The 26,304-nt window shown below is 45.3% G+C and overlaps 1 protein-coding gene across 2 annotated transcripts in view; it reads right to left on the bottom strand.

Annotated features, from left to right (window-relative positions):
* The window catches only part of PRELP (proline and arginine rich end leucine rich repeat protein), a 29,687-nt gene extending 3,847 nt beyond the window's left edge, over nt 1-25,840 (bottom strand). Inside the window, exons 1-2 of one of the 2 annotated variants that reach the window (XM_066626432.1) lie at nt 25,549-25,840; nt 3,152-4,097 (exon numbers count right to left, since the gene is read on the bottom strand). In XM_066626432.1, coding sequence (XP_066482529.1) covers nt 3,152-4,082 — 931 coding nt within the window. In that variant the 5' untranslated portion in view covers nt 4,083-4,097; nt 25,549-25,840. Of the gene's footprint in view, nt 1-3,151; nt 4,098-14,927; nt 14,952-25,548 lie in introns of those variants that run through there. The other variant, XM_066626433.1, reaches the window with a different exon arrangement.
* Between the last annotated feature and the right edge of the window lie 464 nt (nt 25,841-26,304).

Here is a 26,304-nt window from a genome sequence, read left to right as displayed (position 1 = left end):
GCTGGATCTACCCATGGAAGGTTTCGTCCCTCTTTTTGGAGCTCTCCACAGACCAGGTAGACTTACAAGATCAAATAATCTGGCAGAACTGATCTGGCAGAACTGGTCTCAGAATAACAAGTAGGCACAAGGAAAGCGTAAATCACTAAATTTTCCTCCCTATTCTTAGTTCTAACTACTAATAAGAAAAGCTGGAAATTGATTGAATTGAGTAGCTTTGCACTATTCTGAAGCTGAAAGGAAGACCTTTATACCTTGTGATGCTCAGGACTACTGTCACTGAAATGCAATGATATCGTAGGATACTTTGGATTTGATAATGTTGGAATTATCTCCTTACTTTGCAGACTCCTGCACACAAAATATATAATGCTACCATAACACATAGTTTGCCATGTATGAGGCAAGAGATGGCAGAGACCTGGTCACCTGTAAAAATTGTTTCTCATATCATTTGGAGATGAGAGAGGATTTTCTCTCAAGAGGATTCCTTCAAAATGCTGCTGGACTATAGTATTGGCAACCTTCAGTCTCGAAAGACTATGGTATCGCGCTCTGAAAGGTGGTTCTGGCACAGCGTCTAGTGTGGCTGAAAAGGCCAATCCGGGAGTGACAATCCCTTCCACACCGGGAGCAAGTGCAGTCTGTCCCTGGTCTGTCTCCCTGGCTATGGGCCTTCCTTCTTTGCCTCTTAGCCTCAGACTGTTGGCAAAGTGTCTCTTCAAACTGGGAAAGGCCATGCTGCACAGCCTGCCTCCAAGCGGGCCGCTCAGAGGCCAGGGTTTCCCACTTGTTGAGGTCCATCCCTAAGGCCTTCAGATCCCTCTTGCAGATGTCCTTGTATCGCAGCTGTGGTCTACCTGTAGGGCGCTGCTGGACTAGATGGCCTTGAAAGTCCCAACTGTATGATTCTATCACTAAAAGTGGGAGCAGAGCTAGGAGGCTGTCTGATTACATTCTGTCCTCCCACATCACCATGAGTAGCCCCACAGATGCAATGCATGCCCCATTGGCACGGCTGCATCAGCACTGGAAGCAAGTTGTGTGATAGCTAAGTTGACTACTGAACGGAGGCATACCCAGGGCCTATGGTGTCTGGGACAGCAACATCATGACATCATGCATGCATCATGACATCATGCATGCATCATGACATCATGCGTGACTCTATGACATCATGCAATGTCATAGAGTCACGCAACATCATGACATCACATGACGTCACTTTCTGGGTTCTCCAGCTGCTTCCTGAGTCAGGCAATGGTTGGAGATCATTGACACTCAAGAGTGACAGCTGGCGTGAAATCACCACAGCCACCATTGTGAGTGCCCAGGTGGAAGGCACCCCAGTTGCTTCCCAACTTGGGAAGCTACTGAAGTGTGTGCACATTCACCATGGTTGCTGGGGTGAACAGGCCTGACTGGCTGCTGAGAGGGTGCATGTGTTCAAATCACTTCCCGACTGGGGAAGCTATTAGAGAGCATGTGCTGGCACTCCTTCCAATTGGCTCCCAGGGCACTTGCACTGTCTTGCCCCAGGGCAGATGCATCCCTGCTGCTGAAACAGGAGACAAAAAAGACAGTGGACAGTCGGGCAAAAAAGCTGCCAGTAAGTCTCAGCTTCACATTTCTCTCTCTAGAGAAAGAGGTCTCTAGTCTTTTGCTTGCAGTGATCTTAGGATAACCTTAGACTAGAGGCACAAATCCAAATGAAACCTCATAATTCTTAAGCAAGGATCAAATAGTCTGAACTCTGAAATCTGCGTCTGGCATGATCAGTGTTCCACCACTGAGCTATCCTGGTTTAAAAAGTATGATTTTGCCTTGAGCTGCCAGATATGGATAAAGTTACTTCAAAGTACAGTTTTTTTCTTGGGGGCTCATCATATATAAGTAGGCTTCTATTGGCCTAAACTGCTGCCCTTCCAGAGTGGCAGAACTTTAAATTACAGTGCAAAATACAACATGCTTAGGCTGGTTGTAAGTATCAAGGGTTATTGTTTCCTTGGCTTGCTAGAAATTTCTGGAAGGAATTCTGCATTCCTGCTCCCCTGCAGATGTTTTCAATCAAGGCCGCAGGTGGTGGGAGCTCCAGCAATACAAACATCTGGGGGTAGCAGGGGGAGAGGCTTTGTTACTCCCATGACTGTTCTTGTGCATTCTGTGGGATGCCATCTATGCTGTCAGATGACTAGGGGTTTGCTGAAAACTGTACAATATCCTTCCCTCGAACCATACTCTATTCCCAAATCTTATTTGAACCAACAGGTTTAGGTAATCCGTTTCCCCCTCCTATATGCATACCACGCAATGTGCAATAAAAGGAAGCATAAACAACTTGGGGCACAATTCAGACCCAGGGATGGGCCGGCACAAGTCCTTGCACTGGCCCAAGAGGGTTGCAAACGTGCCGTAAAGCACGTTTGCGCCTTCTTGTGAGTCGACTGGGCAGGTGCATGGATGTGCACTGGCCCGCGGAGACTAAATTCAGCCTCCGCACGCTGACTTGGGGAAGGAGCCTTGTGTTGGCTGAGCTCGGCTGACACAAGGCTCTGGGGTGGATGGGGAAGAGGCAGGAGAGAGGTGTTCCAGGGTGAGGGGAGGGCAGGTGGAGGGTGGTCCTGGGAATGGGCAGGCAGGGAGCGGGAGGCGGGGCTGGGACCTGGCAGTTATGCTGGATCCCAACCCCAATTCCTGAGCAGCACAGAGCAGCTCCAGAGCACCTCTGGAGGCGGCATAAGTTTGAGGAAACCCATACGGGCTGCAGTGGCTTAACCAGGGGAAAGGGGAAGAGCCACTTTGGTGCCCCATCATGCACTGGATACAGCTCAGGGCTCCTGGTCTGTCTGTTCCAGCGCAAGATAGGATTGTGCTTTTGGAATTACTTTTCAATGTAGAGTTGGAAAGAATCCCTAGAACTAGAATGTCAAGAGGCAGAGAATGAGCTTGATTCAAAAGCAAAGCAAGAAAACAGGATGCTTAACATTTCTGACCATTTGATGTATCAATGACAACAATGTGAGTTCTTTAGGTTTTGACTATGGGTGCTGGTCCCTGAGTAATATAGTCATGCTTAGGTTGTTTGGCCCCTCTCTCAACAAAGGATACTCTTCTGTAGGCTAACGAAAAATGGTGATTGGCGCTGACTCACTTTCAATTGAATTGTCATTCAAGTAGAGGTGCTCCAGCTTGGCACTGATGAAAGGGATGCTGGTGAGGTTGTTGTGTGACAGGTGCAAGACCAATAAGTTAGTGAGGTTGAAAGAATTTTTGGGCAGTCCTTTGTCAGAGAGCTTATTGAAATTAAGCCTGAGGAATGCCAGATCGCGAAAATCTTGGAAGTAATTGTTGGGGATGTCATCAATTCTGTTCTGATCTAGGAAGAGCTGGTGAAGGGCATTAGGAACCCCTGGTGGCATCTTCTGTAGCCTGTTGTGAGCCAAATTGAGCTGCATGAGATTCTTGAGCCCCTTGAAAGTGTTCTTATTGAAGACTCCATCATTCAGCTCATTGTGATGGAGGTCCAGGAGTAGGAGATGCTCCAGCTTGTTGAATGTACCAGAAGGGATCTTGGAGATCCGGTTCCAGCTCAATCGAAGCTGCTCCAGGCTGGGAGGGAGATTGCTGGGGACTTCCTTCAGATGATTCCGCTCCATGTACAGGAAGACAAGATGATCCAACTTCTCCAACACTCGCTTGTCCACCTTCTTGATGCGGTTGTTGTCCAGGTTGATCCACCTCAGCTCTGTGGCATTCTTGAAGGATTCCTCAGGAAGTTCATCAATGAAGTTGTTCTGTAGATAGACATAGTGGACCCTGGATGGGATGATGGGCACTTTTCTCAGGTTGCGACTGTCACAATAAAGGGCTGAAGGGAAATCTGGAGGGCAGAAGCATTCTCTGGGGCAGTCTGGGAAAACCGAAGGGGGCCCTGGTGGCAGGGGTGGAGGCAACTCCGTAGGCTCAACTGGTTCAGAGGGTGGGGGAGTGACACGCTTCTTTGGAGGCCTGCGCCTCTGCCCATTCACCCCATAAATCAGCACAAGAATGAGTGGGACAATCAGGCTGGCAATAACCTTCATGGCAACAACCTTAATCTGTTGGAAGACAAAAAAAAAAAAAAAAAAAAGTATGAAAAATATGCTTCTCTCTATGACTATTTTTTTTTTACCAGAGTACCTCTACAGTGCTTAATTTTATATAAAGTTTAGTACTAGATCAGGGAAACACCTGAATCCCTCACAATTATCTATGCAAACTCATAATAGTTTTTTTGAGAAACAACAGTACTTTTCCCTCTGTCACAGAATTACTGAGAGCACAATCCTATGCACATCTACTCAACAGTAAATCCCATAGTATTCAATGGAACTTACTCTCAGGAAGGTGTGGATAGGACTGCAACCTGGGTTCCATAAGATGTGGTTTTTCCCATGCAGACCTAAAAAATTGTAGATCCAGCATGCCACAATTTGAATTCAAATACTAGCTTCAAAGCTGCCATATACATAACACATCTCCCAGATTCTATGAGGCCCATCAGGGATGCCCTACCCTCTAATGAAATCCCTAGTGTTTGAGGATCTTTTCTTGATCTCAGCAAGAAAAGCTGGGATCCAGCTGATACATTTTCAGATGGGACAGAATACAGAGTCTTCCTCTAGAATGTTGGCAGCTGGATGGTTCAGCAAAAAGTTTCTTGAAATGAAATTTTGCAATATTTCAAAATCTGAAAAATTTCAAAATGCAAAATATGGCACTTGAAATTTGGACTCAACATCAAAATCTGAAATTCATCTGCTTTGTTTGAATGAATGAAATGAGAATGACATTTGCAAACAAGTTGGTTTAAGAACTCCTGGCACTTGAGTTAGCATGTCAAATGCTGCCCACCTTACCCAGTAATGCGCCAACCTCTGTTCCTTTGGTACTCTAGCCCACTGCTCTCTTCTCCACCACACTTCCATTTTTTCTCCCACTTCCATTTCCAATCCAGGGAGTGGGAGAAGGAGGATCAGAGGAAGCAAGTGGGTGGATGTGCCAGTTATCTGCCTGAGGCAACCACTTCCGCTGGCCTCATAGATGGGTCAGCTCTGATGTATGAAGTTCTATTGCAAATCAGATACTTAAAAGATGCTGACTGCCCTGGAGGGCTTCCCAGGGCTCCCAAGGCCTTAAAAGGCATTAAAAAGTCACTTAAGAAACTGGAAGTTGTGTTCCTTTGTCTGCAAGGCTCGGTCTGAGCCCAGCAGAGACCAGGACAGAAGTCCGTGGCCTCTTCTGGGGTCAGAGGACCCTCTGGAGATAAGGGGAATGGAACTCCCCTCGGCGCTGAAGGGGTCATGTGCAGGGGGTGCATAGGGGGTCCCTGCAGACCTGATCCAGGGATAACTGAATCCACAAAATATTCATAGGTGAAATGCAGATGCCTCATAGGAGGTATTCAGAGAATATTCACACAATACAGAATAAGAAGAGAATATTTACCACCAAATGATGATAATTTGTTAGTGAATATTCTCTGCTTGTTCAGTGCAATGCCAGTATTGTCTTGAGTGCCTAAAAAGCAAGGTGCTATACAAACATAAAAATTAAACCGAAGAACCTGCCTGCACTCTTGTCACCTAAATACTCTGAAACAAAATATTAATATGGTAATACAATTTTAAATTTTAAAAAAGCAAAAAGCTCACTCTTACTTCTCACACAAGAATTTATTGCTTTTTTCAAATTTATTTTAGTTTTGCTCTCTGCTTCTCCTTGGGTCTTACTTAGGTAATCAGAAATGCTCTTTTCCTTCAGAATCCTAAAGGCACAGGACACTTCAGTTCACTCTGAAGCCCACCACTACCAGGGCTCCCTAGTGATAATGCAGGGACTGCAGCTCTGTGAAAGGATAAAACCACAGCCTCCCATCCTTTCCCCCAGGCCCATTTTCATCTTCCCATCCTGCCTGCTTTGAGATAGGACCAAGGAGAAACAGGCTGGAACAAGCCAGGACTGTATCACACAGCACAGCTGTATATTTCCAAGAGACAGATGTGACTGACAGATTGAAAGCTGCCAACCTTACCTCCCAGGCCTGCCTATGCATCTGTCCAGAATAATTGTTGGATCTGTGCTAGTTGTGCAGGCAGCGCAGCTGGTTTCCAGCCATCAATGCAAGAGTATGCTCAAGAAAAGAAAAAGCACCCGTCTGTTCCAGGAATTCCTCCTAGTCTAGTGAACGTAAGTGCTATTGGGCATGTATTTGTTGCTTTGTAACATCCTTACAGCTGCCTTTTCCACCTTTTTTTACAATATACAAATGAGATTCACATAAAAAATATTTCAGTTGAAACAATCACTAAAAAAATCTCTTGTGCCCATTTAAACTCCTAATATAAGTATAGCTCAAAAAAAACAAAAAACCCTTCTCTGACAACCTATATCAGTCCAATCCTATTCAGTGCTTGCACAGCAGGGTCTCAGGGCCTGTGCTGTATACAGTGCTGAAATTAGGCAGGCTGGAGGTGTCTTCAAGGTAAGGAAACATTTGTTCCATTACCATGTGTCAAGCTATATTCTTTTTTTAATCTAAATTCTCAATTTTTTTTACTCTGCTAACTTCTCCACTGTCCAAAATTGCCATATTTCATCCCCCCAGGCAGCAGCTGTTGGGAGGTTCGTTCCTTTCCCCCCCCAACCTCTTGCAATAACACATCCGGATGCTTGAAGAAGTGTGATATCAGTAGTTCTTTTTTATTATTTAAAGACTGCCCTTGAACCGAGGAGATATTCCTCAACTTTATGGGTGGCACATATGAGAACTGAGATATCCTCTTGGATATATCCCTGCATAAGAATATGGATTGAGGGAGAGTCCAGACAGTTGACACAAATGTCCCTTTACCAACCTTGTATCATTTATGGTTCCCCATGAAAGACAGCATAATAGTTGTTATATCACCATCTGTCGTACAGGATGAGTTAAATCCATTCCTCAAAGATGTCTGCACGGAGAGGCAATTTTGCCAACCTCTTTAACTGCCGCAGCCTCCCCTCCTGCCACATACCATTTTGCTCCATAGGATCTCCAAATGCACAGGAGCCAATTTGGGACTGTGGGGGGGGGGGGGAGGCATCAGCAACAACCACCGTTTCCCCTTGCACAGTCCATCCATTTCTGGAATGCCATCTCAGGATACAAAGCTCTATTTCTTGATGATGGACAGTAATGAGCTGCTGATGTTTCCCTCAGCGGGCATTAAGGGTTTAAATATGTTCCTTCAGTGATCCACAATGTTTAGTGAATACTTCCAGTCAGGACATACTGATCAGCCCCCACCCCCCGAGATCTGAGATGAGTGCTCCATAACATGGGTTACCTTTAATTCACCCTTCTGGCAGGATGCTCAGGGTGTGCAGTGGCTATCCCCTCTCTACCTAACCCTGTTCTAATCCCTAACTAACCCTGTCTGGTAGGATTGGCTGATAGTGACTGGGCCAAGGTTACCCAAAGAGATTTTGAACTGAGTGGGTATTTGAAGCCAAGTCTCCCAGTCCAAGCTCAGCATTCTAGCCACAACACAACACTTGGCTCTTGTCTGTAGAGGTAAAAGAAGACTGATACTTCTTCTGAGATGACCACTGTCTGATTTTGGGCACAATCCTAACCCACTTTCCAGCACCGAGGTAAGGGCAATGCAACTCTGGGGTAAGGGAACAAACATTGCCTTGCCTTGAGGAGGCCTCCGTGACTGCCCCCCAACTGCAGGATGCAGCGCATGCCCCACTGGCATAGCTGTGCCAGTGCTGGAAGTTTGGGTAGAATTGTGCCCTTTAATAAGCAATTTGCTCCTCCATGCTCAGCATGTATATTTTCCTCTCCTTTTTGCATGATTTTGACCCCAATAGGGGGCCAAAACTAGCATTTCAGCTGCGCAAAGTCCTTTATAGCTGTTGCAAAAAGTCATATGTTTTGCATAGTCAGGTGGTAGCCGTAAGCGCAAGCTGTAAGCAATGCACCAGCAGCCTTGCAATGACCCCTAGCACCAGTCAGACAGTGTTGGGGAAAGGGAGGTAGATGGTGGGGGGGATGGGGCAGGGAAGAGAAGAAACTGGGCAGAGATTGGGGCAGGGATCAAGGCAGGGAAGGGGCTGCATCAGAGGTATTGCCACTGCCGATATCCTAACCTTGATCTGCCATCCCTGGTCCACTCAAACTTGAGCCAGCTTATTTGCAGGGCAATGATAGCTTGCCCCAAAGCAAGGCAACAAATATTCCTTTGCCCAAAGAAGACCTTTGGGACTGCCTCCCCCACAGGAGACAGTACGCACTTCAGTGGTGCTGCTGCATAAGCAAGGGAGGGGGGATTTAGTTGAATTCTCACATTGTTGATTATATTATTACAATATGCATGCAGCCCTTGGCAGTTTTTTTTCTTTTTTGTCAACAAAACAAAAGTCTTCAGGAACCAGTCAGTCCATTTCATGAACTTTTCACTTCCTTTTCAACACAATAACGATTAACTGGCCTTCATCACCCCAGCACAGTATCTTTTCTAGTGGCTGTTTGCTGGTGTTTCTTCAGCATCTTTTTAGACTGTGGGCCCTTCTGAGACATGGAGCCGTTTGATTATTTGATTTTGCGCCTAATCCTATCCAACTGATGCAGTGTGCCAATGGAGCATGTGCTGCATCCTAGGATGGGAAGGCAATCATGGAGGCCTCTTCAAGGTGAGGTAACATTTGTTCCCTTACTTTGGGGCTGCAGTGTGGCTGCACCAGCACTGGAAGGTTGGTTAAGATTGGACCCTTTGCCTGAACTTTTCTTTTTGTGGAAAAGCAGTATATAAATATTCTTAATAATAAATAATAATAAACATTTATATGGCTCTGAGTATGCCAAGTATATGTCATATATTAGTACTTACAAGAATTCTGAGTCAGTGCTATTGCTGTCCCCATATTGCAATGGAGAGGGCTGCCTAAGGCAACCTGGAGAATTCATGAGTACAGTCGTGCGCCGCTTAACAGCGATCGAGACCGTGATTCCCATTGGCAAGCGGCGCTTAACACATCCGGTCCCTCTACAGGGAAGGGGATGCTCTGCTTCCCTTCCCTCCAGAGAGTTGTCTGAGCATGTCTGAGTGCATGCTCCCCTCGCTTTTGGAGAGTTGGGGTGTATGCCCCAGATGACCACATGACCACACGTGGTGCCAGTTATGCGATCCTGACATAAGCCGGAAGGTCATAAAGTGGCGCACACCTGTATTCAAACTGGGGAATGGGGTGTATCTGTCCTAGGGCAAGACAGAGCAAGAGCCACGGGCACCAATTGGAGGTGGGTACCAGTGTGTACATTCCAATAGCCTCGTCAGTGTACATGTGCCCTCTCAGCAGCTAGTAGGTCAATTTCGCCCCAACCATGGCTGCAAGTGCAGGCGCTCGTTCCTGTCGAAGTGACATCATGTGGCATCATCACGTCACATGATATCAGTCTGTTCCTGCCCAGGGCACCACAGCACACCGGTACACATCTCCTGGGGACATTCTGCCTCCTGGCTCACTCTCTTAGCCTCTGTGCTACACCACCTCTCAAAAGGTCTTTCTTTCCATTCTGAGTCCCGCAACCCTTCAGACCTGATTCAGTTGTATGGGGGGGATTGAATGAGTGGCTACTCCTGTAGCAAGGCTGCTCTTCATTCCCTTACTTAGGACTGGGATATTACAAAGCTGCCGCTATATCAGGGCTAGCACAAATGTCACATTTGGAATAAAACTCTGCTTTTAGAAAGCATCTGGCGAGGCATTTATTCTCAAGAGAGCAAAGCTTCTTTTAGAAAAAATAAGTGAGCCTCTCAAGGTCACAGCTGTGAAGAAAATGTGAGCAAATAGTAATGAAAAAGGTGTCCTTGAAAGCTACAAAGAACCTGTAGTGGTAGCTGAGAGAAGTGAAGAAAATTGCTGCCTTCTTCTCACAGAAAGACTCATTTGGAAGTCCGGCGATGAAAAGATAGCTACTCCCATGGTCTGTTGCGTAAGAAAGGGAAGTGAAGATCACAGACCTGTACGCCTATGTGGGCAAAATGACCACACCTGTAATATTTGCACCAGAGTTGGGAAGACTCAGCAGGGCTTGACTCGAGTTGCTGAGTCACTGCTCCCGTGTCTCGACTCAAAAAAGAGTCATAACAGGGGCACTTTCCGAGTCTCCAAGTCAACCTTTAGTGACTCTAATGGACTCAAGTAGAGTCTTCCCCCCTTCAAATGTCCACCATGGAAAAAATTGGGGCTGCTCCCAGGCTCAGTGTGTTTGTCAGAGTCTCTTTGAAAACTCCCCTGCTGTCTCTGTCCATCTGTAAACAGGGTAGGAGGGGTGGGAGGGACTGAGTGAGAGCCAGGTCAGAAGTGGCGAGAGGGAGGTGGAGGGTCACGAGCAGCAGCTGGGAGGCTTACCAGGATGACCCAATCCTTGCAGCTCCACTCAGAAGTAGTCCCACTGTAGCCGGTCATTCAGTGGGGCTTCTTCCTCCAAGTAACAACAGAGTAAAGAGAAGCTATAAGATTGGAAAGCAGAACCAGACAAAAGAGTTTTCTCCCGCCTCCTTTGCAGTGAATTGTAACACAAGAAACCCCTTGGGCTCCTCTTCCTGCTCTCTCTCAGCCAATAAAAATATCTGAATGCCCATCCTATGTTCAATGATCATCTGCTCCCTTCTTCCTATCAGAGATGGAGAAAAAGAGCTCACTCCCGCCTTTCCCCTTCCCACCTGATTCATCCCTCCCGGCTGAAACTCTCTGCTGCTTGCTGTCAGAATGCTGGCCCCGTGAGGTTTTCCACACCATGGAAACAGTAAGCAAGCACCCCCAGACACAGGCAGACTCAAGTCAGCACGTGTGGGGATGTGCGCCGAGTCAGGCAAGCCCTGACTCTTTTTCAGAGTCTTCCACACATGCGACTCACGACTCACAGTCACCCCAAAGCAACATTTTCGTGACTCGAATCCGAGTCACCTGACTCGAGTTCCCAACACTGATTTGCACCATTTGGTGGGAAGCACTTGAATCTTCCATTCTGTCACATCTGAAACTTGTGTTTAATATCAGGGCTTCTTTCTCCTTCAAAATATGAGCAAAACAACTGCTTATATGGGAAGCCTGAGCTATAGAAAAAAAGGTGATGGTATAAAATCACTTCTGTTATCTTCATTTACTCATTCTTGTTGATTCTAATAAATATTTGAGAGTGGTATTTAATTTTGTGGTAGCATAAATTTTATTCCCCTCCTTTTCCAAATCCTACAACTACATTTTCTGGCAACCCTCGTGGATTTGCTAAATGTGGTTCCATATAAAATCAAGAACATTCCTAGAGAAAGCAAAGAATTTGAATTTTGCTGGATATCCTTCATTGCTCAAATGATAGAATCATCCCCTCACCTTGCTTCCTCCACTCCAGTCACTGTGTTTTCTAAAGAATTCAGTAAGTATTCATTTAGGCAACACAATAAATGATAGATTTTTAAGCATATCAAAACACAATTCCAGATATGGTCAGATTTTCAAAAGAATGGGACACATGAGGAAGGGAGGAGAGCATTGGACACTTAAAATCCTGAAGCGCAGGGTAGTTCACTCCTAACAGACACTGTGGATGTCATCCTTAGAACTATATAGAGGGAACAGCTGGGTCTCTCTGGAGTCCAAGTGATTTTGCAGCCATCAACTTATTCCAGCCCTAGCAAGACAGCGGCAATTCTGAAGAATACTCCAACGCGACCTATGTAGCAACAGATGGAACTGTATGGAAAGGAGAAGGAAAGTATATTGCCTAGTATATTGCCTAGTTGGGGTTGAGCTGGTTTCTTGACTCCCTCCTTCTAAGCCTGGAAAAACCCTGCTGGTGTTCAATCTCAGCATTTCACTTCTGCACAAACACACATTTTAACAGCACTGCCACCAAGTGTCTGCACTGGAAACTGCAAGGCACTTTTTAGACCAGTCGTCAAAAATGCACAAGCGGGGCCTAATTAAAACTTAGGAGACTCAAATGGTAGCAGGGGGCTCTGGAGTCATTCAAAGCCCTGCCAGGATGGTTTATTCTTGCTTTGGAAAGCGTTCAGTGGAAATATTGCCTTGGAGATCTATGCTTAATATGGAAGCTGACTCACAAGACAATGAATCAGTGGCAAAGAGTCCAAAGGGCGCTGTCAGACACTCAACAGCTGCAGCCACTAGCAAAAGCAGAATCATTTTTTTTCTTTTGGGTAGAGGAGAAATGGGTTCAAAGCCATACTCTGTCAGAGACCCCCTTTCAAGCCACTGGCAGGTCACATTGTCTTTCTGTGAAAAACAGTTCGGAGACAGTTTGTAGCGTCATGCTGTATACCTTGGGCTAGGGCAGTGGTTCCCAAACTGTGAGTGGAAAGCCATGGAAATCAGCCAGGGGGCTGAGGAATCCCGGAAAAACCCACCACCCTATACAATAGATAGGACTGTAGCCCTAATGGGGAGCTGTGGCCAGTGACCCAGTAGGTCAAGGGAGTTACCAGTCAACAAATGTTTGAGAACCACCTATCTAAGGTTATGCAGATGTTCTTGGTATTTGCATAGAAATTCTCTTGAATGATATGACTTCAGGACAAGAATGTAGGACTTCCTGGCAGCAGAATATGGGTGATTCTACTCGATTGCAGGGCAAAGAAAATGTGTGTGTGGGGGGGGGGCAGAGATAGAATGAGCAAAAATCTGTCATCAGGAAATGTCTGGTATCCAGGTATTGCAGAATCTGGTGGGACAAATTTCATTACAGGCAGGTCAATAGTGAGGGCTAGAGTTATTTCAGAAAAAGCAGGCAATTCAGGCTTTGACTAGATTCACTTCTGGTTTTTGAAGCAGTGCTGGCATTCTTGTTTATGGGATGGCTCCTGGTTGTGAAACCAATGTGGTTTCCTTCCATATGCTTCAGAAACAATCTCAGTTGACTGTATGCATGTATTTAAATAGGCAGATGTGAGAATAAATGCCATCACAGAATTTAAGATTTGTTTTGCAGCATTTTGTATAATGCTTTTTTGTATTATTTTGAAGTACAGATCAGTTCCTAAATATTCACTATCAAGATCTAATCTGCAGTTTGCCTTACTGGACCTACAAAGTCAAACTACGTACCATAAGAACATAAGAATAGCCCTGCTGGATCAGGCCATAGGCCCATCTAATCCAGCTTCCTGTATCTCACAGTGGCCCACCAAGAGCACACAAGACAACAAGCGACCTGCATCCTGGTGCCCTTCCGAACATCTGGCATTCTGACATAACCCATTTCTAAAATCAGGAAGTTGCACATACACATCATGGCTTGTAACCCATGATGTATTTTTTCTCCAGAAATTTGTCCAATCCCCTTTTAAAGGCATCTAAGCCAGATGCCATCACCACATCCTGTGGCAAGGAGTTCCACAGACCAACTACAAAATCTGTTGCTACCATGACTCTGGTAGCAACAGATTAATGTACAGACATACAAGTACCAATAAAAATGCACTGAGTTCCTTCACATCACTCAGTAAGCCCCAAATCCAACATGAATACAATACATAAATTTCTGGCTGCCTTCAAGAATCAGGGATTGCTGAGACCTGGCAGGAATGACACAGTTTTATTGGGCAGGCGACAGAAATGCTTTCAGGGCTGATGGTCTTCTGCTTCAGTTCTCAGAGCTAGTGTTGTATAATAACCAGCAATCTGTTGCTTCAGAGATTTCTCAGCAAACTTTGAAGTTAGGTTTAATTATGCCAGGTATCTGGAATTTCAACCTATTTTTCATGTTCCTGAGCACTGAGAAGTTCCAGGGGGTAACAGTACTCAGATGTTGGCTTTGTTTGGAGGAAAACACTGGGAACTTACGTAGGCTTAAAATATGATAGCCCCTCCAGGACTGATCTGGAGTCTCCGGGAACCAGCACTGGTCTTCAGGTGACTACTGAAAGCAATCCTGGAGATTTTAACAGACCCTTCATGAACTTGCATCGTTATATTAGGTTGGGGAAAAAATACCCAGGAATAGCTTCAATCAGAGCTGGAAACCCCATGTTTGAAGATTATTTGCTTTATTTACAAATATACAGGTACAGCATCTGTAGAGGCAAGCAGCATGTGCTCCTACCAGGTGCTTCACCTGGACTGACCCCCATGTTCCCCTCCCAACTGGGAGAGTTCAGGACACTTTCCATGATCATGTGATGGTGGTGGTTCTTCTGAACACGCTCTCTCTCTCTCTCTCTCTCTCTCTCTCAACCTATTTTAAGATTTATTAGCACATCTGGCACACGTTGAAGGAAACTGGTTCAAATTCACCCCCAACAAAAAGGCAGGATCCAGGATAAGCATTCACTGTGAGCATGCATGCCTTCTATTATGTGAGGCTGGACCAAGTGAAGAAGTATCATCCAAACTGGACCTCTCTCTGACATAGTTCAAAGCTGTTTTCATCTCTCTCTCTCTCTCTCTCTCTCTCTCTCTCTCTCTCTCTCTCTCTCACACACACACACACACACACACACACACACACACACAAGCCAAGCTTACATCAGCCCTCTCCCCTAAGCTGGTATGAGTGCGACGAGTCACCTTCCCCAATGACTTTCCTCACTCTGACATTGACAGACCTCTGAGCCCAGATACCATCATAACAAGTAACTCCAAAAAAAACAACAACAAAAAAACCATCTGCTAACCACTATAGAACATTCTTTTGCCTTAAGAACATCAGCAAAGCCCCCTGGGACAGGTCAAAGTCCCTTTTAGTTCAGTACCCTGTCTGCCACCATGACCCTCCAAGCAGAAAAGAAAGGCAGACTTTTCTGTCACCCCATAGCCAGTATTCTAAGGCATCCTCTGCCAAATCTAAATCCCTGATCAGAACTACCTTTGCCACTTACCTGCAGTGCTGTATGTGGCCCACTGGATTCACTGGGCAATGCGTGCCATCAAATGATAAATTTTGCTAATTTGCTGTGTCAGGGTGCCGTGTCTGTCAGAGCCACCCCAGAAGGAATCCTAAGATAGTGGGAAGGTCAAGCACATGGGCTGTGTGCCTTTCTTCTTTACCAGCCCAGCACAGTGGGCCTTATCAGACCATCGCAGCCCTGTGTCAGTCTGATGAAAACTCCCCCTCCAGTTTCTGTTTATCTTTGAAGAGAAATTATGACACCAACAACAAAAAGTCATTTTGCTGAGGTGGCTTTCAAGGGAACTACAGAGCAACCAAAGAGGGTTAACTTCTCTGTTGCCTCTATTGTTTGTTTGTTTTTAAATACAGAAATACAAGCAAGAAATTGAAAGCTATTCAACTGCATCAAAGCTCTCATTTTTATGATCTTAATTCCACTGGCTTTTTCAAAAAGCAGATGGTCTGCCTCTGTGTGTTCTTCCTTGCTGCAGTCTCATGGGTCAAAGTGACTTAGAGAGAAACCTGGCACTGCAGGCCTGGAAGCTCCTCACATATTACACCACCAAGGACCAAATCCTAGCCAACTTTCCAGTGCTGATGCAGTTGCAATGCAGCCCTGAGGTCAGGCCTCCGTGACTCCCATCACCACTACCACCGGATGCAGTGCACACCCTGTTGGCACACCTGCATCAGCACTGGCAAGTTGGATTGGGCCCCAAGGGTATTCCTTGCAGCTGTCACTGCTGGCAAGGGATAATGGTTTGGAAAAATCTGGTGTGAAACACCAGAGGGGGTTGGAAAGTGTTCAGCTACATTAAAGACTTCCTAGCACACATGGGTGTGTGCATGTGTGTAGGACATCAGCAAGCTATAGATGGAACACAGCCATATGCAATGAAGCCCTGACAATTCCCTTTCCGTTTCAAAGTCCCTTCAGGAGAGAGAGAGAGAGAGAGAGAGAGAGAACCCTTCTTCTGCCAATTATTTCTCCCTGAAATTTCCCTTCTTCCCCATTTGCTTTTACCCCACAGAGTTGCAGACCCATGTTTGTGAGATTAAAAACAGGTTTGCAACATGGACGGAGGTAAAAGCAGCTGGGGATTATTGGGGAAGGGTTAATCACTTTCTCTTCCTTCCTGTAAACCACCCCCTTTCCCCAAGGGCACTTTGTAATGAAGAAGCCGTTGGGGTTTTGTTGCTCATTGTCATTTGCTCCATCTCAGTGTTCCAGCCCAACAGCTGCACAATGAGCAGATTACTGGAGGTAAGTTCTCTCCAGCACAAGCAAACATGCTCTTTTGCAAATGTCCTAGCTTAACTGCCTGGCCAGTTGTGAGTTTCCTTTGAAGGTTGCTTATGGTTCTGCTGGGATCAAAAGTGGTCTTATTGTCACTTTAGCATGATTCATTATAGGTTTAATGTTAATAGGGTGTTATTGCCATCGTACTGTTTTGTTTTCTCCTGCAAGTTGCCTCAGGCATCAGAAAGGAGGGATAAAAATCATGTTTATGTAAATTATGTGCATGTTTACAAGAAGATACAAAAACTGATCTTTTTCCAATATTATTTTCCAGTATCCCCTAATAATGTTGGTTAGCAGCACTATAATTTTCAGAACACTGTTGCTATTGGCAAAGTTGCTAGATCTGGAGTCAATGCAAGGCAAATGGCATTTGGAGAACCTGAACCATATATCTTGGGATATAGGTGCATAGACTGGTACGCGGATGGGACTTGCAATGCATGGTGCAGCAAGAGGGCGGAAGTGGGTACAATTTCCTCTCTCGGGTGTGTAACTCTTTATGCTTTGTCATTACCCACACAGAGTTATAGTCTGGAGTAGGGTGGTCAGATAAAAATGTTTCTCTGAGCTGGTTCTGATGACAGTGTCCATCATCTCCCCCCCCCCCCCAACAAAGTTGTGTGTGTCCCATCCCTTTATCTGGCATAGTGTTCTGCTCCATCTATTCATGTTGGGGGCAGAACATCCAAACTGCCCCTAATTATGTGGCTGAAGTAACACTTTAGATAGCATTTAAACATTGTGATTTGGGGCAGTTTGGATGTTTGGGCCCCTATGTGAGTATCCATAGCAGAATACTACAGGTGAAGCAGGTGGGACATCCACACCCATGTTTTTAATTGTTGGGAAGGGCTTGTGCATGGAATTGTCTGGACCAACCCAAAATCTTGCATTGAAGAGAGAAAAGGATGAGAAAAGCTGCATGTGTCATTACTACACAACTGTTAAAGGTTCAGGAGTCTAGTCCTCCCCTGCATCTGACTACCCTGGTCCTCAGACTGCTATCTGCCAGTTTAGTGGCAACATCAGTCATTTGGGCATTCAGGAGCACAATCATAACTGTCCCTTGCGCCAGCCCAGGAGGGTCACAAACAGGCCATAAAGCTGCAGGTCGCAGAGAACAGCCATGTTAATCTGTTGCAGTGAAACCAGCAAACAGGTTTGTGGCACCCCAAAGATGAACAGATTATGTGCAATATATTCATAATTAGGGTGCCCCAAGTCTCTTTCTTGTCATTGGGGTATGTAGCTTTCAGTTCTTAGATGACTTGGAACATCCAAAAATGAGACGCTTCAGAGTCAAAACATTGTGTGCTGTTTTCACATATGGAGCATTTTGTGGCTATGCCATGTAAGATGCTTCCCATCCCCACAGACTGTACTAACCTGTGTACCCTTCATCTCATCAACAATTACACACATAGCCAGGAGTCCAGCAGCCAATGACATCATGGACACAGTCCGTTGGCTCCCATCAGACAACTCTTGCCCACTAACAAACAGCGATGTGGCTGTCAGGCTAGCATTTGGTCTGTGGTGCAGGGGGCGTGGACCGCACCGGGTGACACACACGGGGGGGTGACACGCACTGGGGGGTGAAACGCTAAAATCATGGTGGTTAGGAGTAATACCATCATGTTATATATCGTTGGATGTGGAATTTTGAGTGGAATGGAATGCAAAAAACCAGAGTGAAATATCTCCTTTTCATCAAAAGTTATGGCCAAAAAACTGGAGAACAAAAAATGCATGGATCCCTATGGAAAGTGAAAGTGAGCCATATTGCATGTTTACTCACAAGTAGGTGAACGTGCCTTAGACCGTTGGAAAGAGCAGGCTGAGAGGAATCCAACAACACCAGAATGGTCCTGATCCAAAGAACGCAGCCCCCCAAAACACCTGAGAAGGTAGTCCCTCCCTCCAAGCAGATGAATGTATTGAGCCCTATGGAAAGCAAAACTAAGGCTACAGTCGTGTTTACTCACGAGTAAGCAAATGTGCTTTGTCTGGTGTGGAAGATCAGGTGAAAGAGAATGCAAGGCTACCAGAATGGTCCTGATCTGATGCACCTGGAGGTAAACAAGTGCTCCAGAATGCAGTCTCCCCCCCCCCACACTCACACTAAAAAGGATCAAAACAGAGGCTGCAGTTGATAAGGTGAACATTTTTTAGACTTGCAAAGCCAGGTGGATTCTGACAGTGATCTGGTTTAAACAGAAGTTCTTAAATTGAACTGGGCACTGGGTAGGGCTGAAAACCTTACTGGTTTTGGAGGGGGGTGTTATTGCAGGCAGGCTACAGAGGAAATTCACCTGGTGGAACAGGGCTGGCCTCTGCTTATTTCATTCTTTGTTTTACTTTAATTATTTATACTTATTTATTTTAATTTGCCTGATGATGTCACTTCCACCATGACATCACTTCTGGTGAGTCTTGGACAGATTGTCATTCTAAAAAGTGGGTCCCAGTGCTAAAAGTTTGAAGATTGCTGCAATAAGGTGTTAGTAAGTTGATACCCAGGGTGTGTGTGTGTGTGACACCACTAGTGATCAAAATCACTAAAATCATAATTTGGATGAATAATACCATCATGTTATATATCAGTCAATGTGTAATTTCATGCAGAATGTGTTCTATCTTTGTTCTATCAAAAGGTACAGCCAAAAAACCAGTGGGGGCGGAGCGATGGTACATCACCACGCCCACCCCCTGGGGTATTGCCCCGCCCACTGTATGGGCGGTGACGCACTGGCATCCCGCATCGGGTGACATGAACCCTAGTGATGCCACTGGGATCTGCTGACCTGAATATACTTTCTCCAGAGACTGCAAATGCTTTACTAAGAACTTCATTTACTGTCAGATGATGGCCTGGCACTTTCTGATTTGATACTGGATCTCAGTAAAATTTTGATCCTCACCCCTTGCACACAACTACTGTGAGATCCCCTGTTCCAGACTGAGGAAGATACCAGGGCAGAGGGAAAGGTCTTATATCACAGGCCTGTTGGCATATTGGATTAGCAAAAAGCTTGGCTCCCTTTGACATATTTTGGCTGAGCCTACTCAACACATTCCTGGGCATCTAAGTAACAGACTCCTTCCATAGAGGAGATTCTGTGCTTTTCTTTTTCTCTGCCTTGGCTGTCATCTGAAGTACTTTAAGCCTAGAACTCTCTGGTTCCTGCTGGTTCTAATCAAAGTTATAGCATCTTGGGGAAGGTCCTGGATGAACAGTAACTCCAGCACCAAATGACCAAGTATTAGATTCAGCTGGGATATTGTAAAAAGTGTTCAGTGCATGAGTTGTGGGAAGAATGAACATTGCAATCTACTCTTTCATCTAAATTGTCTTTTCTGCAAGCCACTGGTGTGTTTTTCCCCAGGACAGCTACCACCGTCTCGTTTGATCTCCCCTCCCTCTTTTCCTCAGCCCAAAAGTCAAAGAGATGAAAAAATATGCTACTTATAAGGAAGAGGGGTGGGAATGAATTTAGGTCTGGAACTTCGGCTCGCAAACCTCGCAAAAGAGGTGAGCAAATCAGGCACACATATTTCACTTGGGGCTTCCCAGAGAGGCAACCTTCATAAAAGATCTGCCAATCTGTTTTCAATTATTTCCAAGCTTTATAATTTTTGATGATGCAATCTGTGACTGTGTCGTTTATTTCTATATTTATGTAGTTGGGCTTTCAACAACATAATACTTATTCTTTGCTAGCCCAATGCTAAAATAACAGATTGTGAAATCACAAATTATAAAGGATGAATGGCAAACTCAGGAGTGAGCAGTCTGCAAATAAACAAGCCTTATATATACACTAAATGTTACTCATTTGATTGAAATCCAGAGAAAATTAGTCATGCCTAAAACAGAGATGGCCAGCTGGATCCAGCCCTAAGGCAATTTTTTGTTTTTAATTATGTTTATATCATACCCTCTCTCCAAGGAGCACAGAGTAACTTACATGGCTCTCCCTTTCATCCTCTCAACCACTCTATGAGGGAGGTTAGGATTAGAGACCCACTATATGGGGTCTCTGGACCCACAGTCTGGGATCTGGAGAGACCCTCCATAAGTGGCAGAGCTGGTGCCATGCCAGCGGTCCATGAGATATGTTAGTGGACCTCATAGTCCACTAGTGTATCTTTGCAGACATGATTGGGCCATGAGTAACCTTGAACCAGTCATTCTGTCTCTCCCAGGTGAACCTACCTAAGAGGGAAATTCTGAGGGTAAAATGGGATAATCCCCAAGATGCTACCCTGAGCTCATGAAAGGAAGGGCTGGACTAATGTGATTAATCATGAAGGATCGCAGTTAAAACACTGAAGTGGAGCATCTATTTTGCATGCAGACAGTCCCAGGTTCCATCTCTCCAGGCAGGTCAGAGAGAAATTCCTGTCCTTATCTTTGAGAACTGCTGCCAGTCAGTGGACAATACTGAACTAGACAGACCAAGGGCCTAACTCAGTGTAAAGCAACTTTCTGTGTTTCAGTGTGCTGCTACGGCAGTGAACCTATGTCAGGAGTGGGGCTGTTATGTAAATGGGGCGAGGGACGCCAAACACTCGTTCCAAGCTCTTTTGAGTCCAGCTGGGTTCCAACACTGGATGTGAGCCCTGCAGGAAGAAAGTGGCTGTGGAAGAGCTGCGGCAGATGGGGGTGGAGAGAAACAGACTAGCAAAGAGTTCTGTATCTGCCTCCTTTTTGTACTTTAAATCCCAACTGCAGGTGCTACGTGATCCTGGATTTAGTGACATTTGTCTGTTACTCTGACTTGTAGTTTGGCCCTGGTTGTAGTTTGGCAACCAGACTGCAGCCTGGCTGGAGCTTCTCTAGCAGTCAAGGACCAGGGCTGTTCACTCAGCGCAGATTCTGGATTCTTGCCACAGCAATCAGATCTTGACTCAGCTTCCATATATCTTTTGCAGTCCAGTGTTTCTATGAATCATAGTCCTTCTTTCCCAGTCTTTGACTAAAAGTTCCAAATGCTGGAAGAACAAGCAAGCCCAAACCAAACCTGCAATGAAGCACAAGCTAAGTGTTTGCGCAATATCTGCGCACCCAATTGCATAATCTGACATTTGAGGAATGCTGGGCATTTTGGTAGGCAGTTTCAAGGTCCTCTCTGTCGGAATAAGGGGACTATCCTGCTGTGCTCGTCATCTCTTGGGAGCTGCAATGTAGTTGGAGTGAATGTCTCTGCATTCACTATGACTTAAGTAATGCTGGAGACCTTGCAGACTCTGGATTGGAAAATCATGCAGGAGAGTGTTTGCACTGGGCTTCAGCCATCATAATGTTAACAAATCCAAATTATTTGTGGAGTGAGAAAAGGAAGAGGCCTTGACTGCTGCAGTCTTTTTCTTCAGGGAAGGTTTTCTGCTCATGCATACAGATGGGGTGTGTCCTGAACAGAAAGCATCTGGAATCGACTGGCTGGCTAATGCCTGTGATATTACAACACACACAAATCCTGTGCTCTTTCCCATCCCTTAGGGATCATTGTGTATCTCCATCTGCTTCAGCCTCCATTTCAAAAGCCTCACATAAAATGCAAGCCAGACACTTTTTTTTTTCTGGGTGCATATACAATTCCCAACCAGGGCATACAAATATAGTAAAAGATGTCTCTCCCTTTGTTTTTTCTCCCTAGTCAGCTGCACAGTGTAAAATGGGAACCAATGAAAATTCAAGGCGCTGCCACTCTTAGTGACTCCTGAATCTTCCAACAAGGACTTCTCAGCAAATGGGAAGGGGAATCTGTGGCAGCTGACTGGAATCAAGGAACTCAGGGCACAGCCTAGCCAATGCATCTTCTAATTGGCATGGACCCTCAAACAGTGGCCAGCACGGGTGAGAGGAGTGACTCTTCGTGGGTCATACATGACACAGCCCAAGGTCAGAACCCAGCTATACAGACTTCACCTGTCCTGTATTGGTTCCCATGAGCCTTTTGACCATATGAAGGTAGAAGCAGCTTGCACCTGTGGTACTTCAGCCACTGGCAATGCTGGAAAAGGTTACCAATCCCTTAAATACATGTTGCTTGATCTGCCCTGAGAGACACTGGTAGAGGTCTCAAGAATCAACATCATCATCATCACCAAGAAGAAGAAGAAGAAGAAGAAGAAGACGACGATGACTTATTTGGCTCATTTAACATTCAAAGTAAACCTTACAATATCCTTGGAAGGTAGGTCAGCACAGTTATCACCATACTGCACCAGTTCAGGTGGACAGCATAGCTGCCTGACAAAAGTCACCTATTGAATTGGTGGCTGCAATGGGTCCCCAAAGTGATGGAGCTCAGAGGAAGATCACCCACTTTTCACGCAGAAAGTTGCTGTTTTAATTCTTGGCTTCTCCAGTAGGGTTAGGAAACAGTCTTGTCCAGAGTTTGCAATCAGTGTGCCACAGCACATGGGTGTGCCATGAATGATTTGCAGGTGTGCCGTGGGAATTTGGGGCAGGGCAATTTCTTAGTAGGGCCATTGGGGGATGTGAGCCCCCTTTCAGCAGCATGGTGTGCCTTGTCAATTGTCAATAAACCAATGTTGTGCCCTGAAAATTTTAGCACCTTATCTGTGAGCCACGAGATGAAAAGGGTTAAAATCTCTGGTTTTGTCTGAAACTTTTGCAAGCCGCTGCTGGGTCATTATCAACAGTTCTGACCTAGATGGACCAATGGTCTGACATACCATATGGAACGTTGGTTCACACCAGTAAGTTGCACTCACTCCTCTTGATAGCTTTGCCACCTCTAAGTATGCATTCATTCTGCTACTCACTTCTGCACATCAGCTGTCCCTGGCTCTCCTCCCTCAAAACTGACTTGGTTCCCATTCCAAGGATTCCCTTTGGCACAAAGGTTTTTGCAACCAGGACAATTGTGTCCCAGTCAAATGCATCCCTGTCATTGGCGTCCCTGGGCATTTATGGCTGGTTTTTGTGTGTACCCTGGTCATTGGCATCCCACTATAACTGGGCAACAAACAAACTATAACTGGATAATAAACCCCATGTTGTATATGCTAAGCCTCTTATCCCAGCCCTAACCCTACCTTTGTGTTTTAAAAATAAAAAGTACACCTAAAATCAATGTACATATGTTGGCACACAAAAGTCCAGGATGCAAAAAAAAAAAAAACACAAAAATGTCCAATGCCAGGACACATTTGATTGAGATACAGTTGTCCAGGACACAATGGTCTTGTTACTGTTCCCATTGCTTTCACAAAGAACAGATTAGGCTTTCCAAAACACTGACAGTCCAACTCTTGCATTTCAGATGTGTTTGTGCTCTCTATAATTCAGCCCTGCTCCTTGATCTTACCCTTTTTCCCCAGGAATGAGTACTGTGCAATTTTTTATTCTCGTGATGACTCATTTCATTCTTGAATATCTGCCTCCATCTATTCCCCCATTTTTTTATTGCAGAGGGAAAGGCTTGTGTATATATCTAATCGCCGACAAAATCACGAGTTGGATCGCATTCCAGTGGGGAGGGTAACTATAACACAAGCTACAAGAATGTCATCCTGGCAGGCATATGATATTTTAATCACACCCAAGAATGAGGTGCTGCTGAGATGGAGCATTGAAAACACTGTTTCATGTAAGCCAACTTCAGTGGGGTTTTCTTCCATTACAGTGGGCAAGGGGACACTGTAAAACACCGGGCTGACACTGAACTCCTAGACTCAAGGAGAGCATGCATCAGCCCCACTTATTCAAGGAAGGGGTCTAATACATACTGTAAGTATACATGCTACAAAGTCTCTGTGGATTCAAGCAGAATTACCTTTCTCTTTCTCTCTCTCTCTCCTCCCACTTACCCCATCTCTATACATGAACATATAGTAAGAATCTGTGCCATGAATTCTAGGGATTATATGATATAAGACACAACAGGCTCTTTTGGGTAGATCACTTTAGCCAGAAAAAGGAGTAATAACCATCTCAGATACATATGTTTTGGATATGCTCCCTAAGAATATTCTGAGTCTCAGTATATATATCTCAATCTGAACTGTATTGTGGATGCAAGACTTCACTCACTCTGACATTGAGGAGCTGGTGCACAGCAGGAAAGTTCAATTCTGTGTTCCTGTCTACAATTCCTTGGAGGTAATATCCATTGACATCAATGAGATCTGTTTCCAAGTAACTGTGTTATGACTGGGGTGTGCTGATGCAATCCTATGTATTTTCCTGGATGAAAGCCCCATTGAATACTATTGGACTTACATCTGAAAGCATGCACAGGCTGTTAGGTTGCAATCCTATACATGTGTATCTTGGAGTAAGCTCCACTGAACATAGGGTAGAGATGTTTGAAAACAGTGTTATTTACCTTACTCAGAAGTAAGCCCATTCTGTTCAGTAAGACATAGGCTGTATACTTGTCATACTCACCAGAAACAAATACCTCTAACAATGGGACATGCCTCTGAGTAGACACACTGCTAATCTCTTAAATCTCATCACGCTAGGAAATGTTCTCCTTTCTAGGTATAGGAAAGAATTCAGATAGTGCAGCTGGAATTTTGAGGATATAAATGCTTGTTTTTCCTTGCTGAAATGTAGCTGGTTGTAACAACAGATACCAGTTTACTCCTTCACTGTAGTCCTATAATCTCCCCCCCCCCCCTCAGAAATGAGAAGAATTTGTATCCCTTCTCACAAAGAGAAATAAACATCAGAAGATTTGGTACTGACCATTCAGAGGCTCTGCAATTCTTTCCTACCCACAACCTTTTAGAAGTTTAATGTGAACCAGCAACCTAATTCTTTACATACAGCATGAACAGATGCCGCGGAGTAGAATAAACACATCCAACTCATGTCCCTTGGAATCTTATCTGTCCCCCTCCAAAGTTCTGAAGTCTTCCGCATTACAAGCTGCGAGGCTTCTGACAGTCCCATCGTGCTTTTGCCTGTGTGGGCTATATGCGTAAGAGATGTATGTGGGTGTGTGAGACGCATGGGAGAAAAGGGGGTTCCCTGAGTTGTGTTGCCAGGGTGACAGCTTCAGCAGTTTGCCCATTGTCACATGCATTTTTTTTTTTTTTGCCTGGACTGAACCCCATGTCTGACTGAAATAAAAATAAAAAACTTCCTTTGAGGAACCAGACATGAAATACTCTCTAACTGACATATAATAATAATATACAGTATTTATATTATTACATATGACAGAAGTTAGTGAGAGGTCCCAACTGACTGTTGGTTAAGGAGAGGCTGCCCCTTGCTTTTGTTAGGTGAGCTCATTCCCAAGTAGGACAACTGCCCAGGGCTTACCTGTTGCCACCTGCCCTTCCTCCTGCCTGTGTGTTTTTAACTTCCAGGACTCTTCCTCCCCCTCTTCCTCTTCCTCCTCCTCCTCACTCCAGTCCGGTTCTGAAACAAGTGAGCCTCCTCCAAGCTGCGTGTGTTTTCTCTGGTTCCGTTCCTTTGAGATTCTCTCCGAGAGGGTGGGTGGGAAGGAAGGAGGGAAGGAGGAGAAAGTCACAACAATAACGTCTTTCTCTGGCAGCCAAACTCCTCAGCATTTAATCCACACACATGTCCTCCTGACTGCCTGCTGAAAGCCTCATGTGTAATAATGTTTCCTTTTGCTGGGGCAGGAGAGCTCCCAACCAGCGTTATTAAGCAAATCACATTAAACACACACACACAGAGCTTTCACTCTCTATAAGCGTGATATCCCCCCCCCCCCCAGTAAATCAGTGTGTTTGGGAGGTTCTTGTTTCAAAGCAGCAGGAAGGAAAGGGCAGCCAGGCTCAACGGGCAATAAATGGGATTCTGGTGTTTTTAAAATGAAGGGAGTTCATATGCCAGAACTGGTCTGAATATGTGTGTTTTGCTGTGTTAATCTTCCTTTATTCAGGGCCACCCTTGTCCACTTGATGCTAATTCAGGATTTGCCTGCTGGACTGTTAAAGCCTTCCTGGCGACCTTGTAAGTTTTAGGGTCAAAGGCTGCGGTGGGAGCTAAGGAGAGTGACAATCTCGGGCCAGTGTGGCCGCTGCATCCTATGGGCAAATCAAGCAGGAT

This window comes from Tiliqua scincoides, chromosome 4, assembly GCF_035046505.1.
Source record: "Tiliqua scincoides isolate rTilSci1 chromosome 4, rTilSci1.hap2, whole genome shotgun sequence".
Taxonomy (NCBI): Eukaryota; Metazoa; Chordata; class Lepidosauria; order Squamata; family Scincidae; genus Tiliqua; species Tiliqua scincoides.
This window is presented reverse-complemented; position numbering and strand designations above follow the sequence as displayed.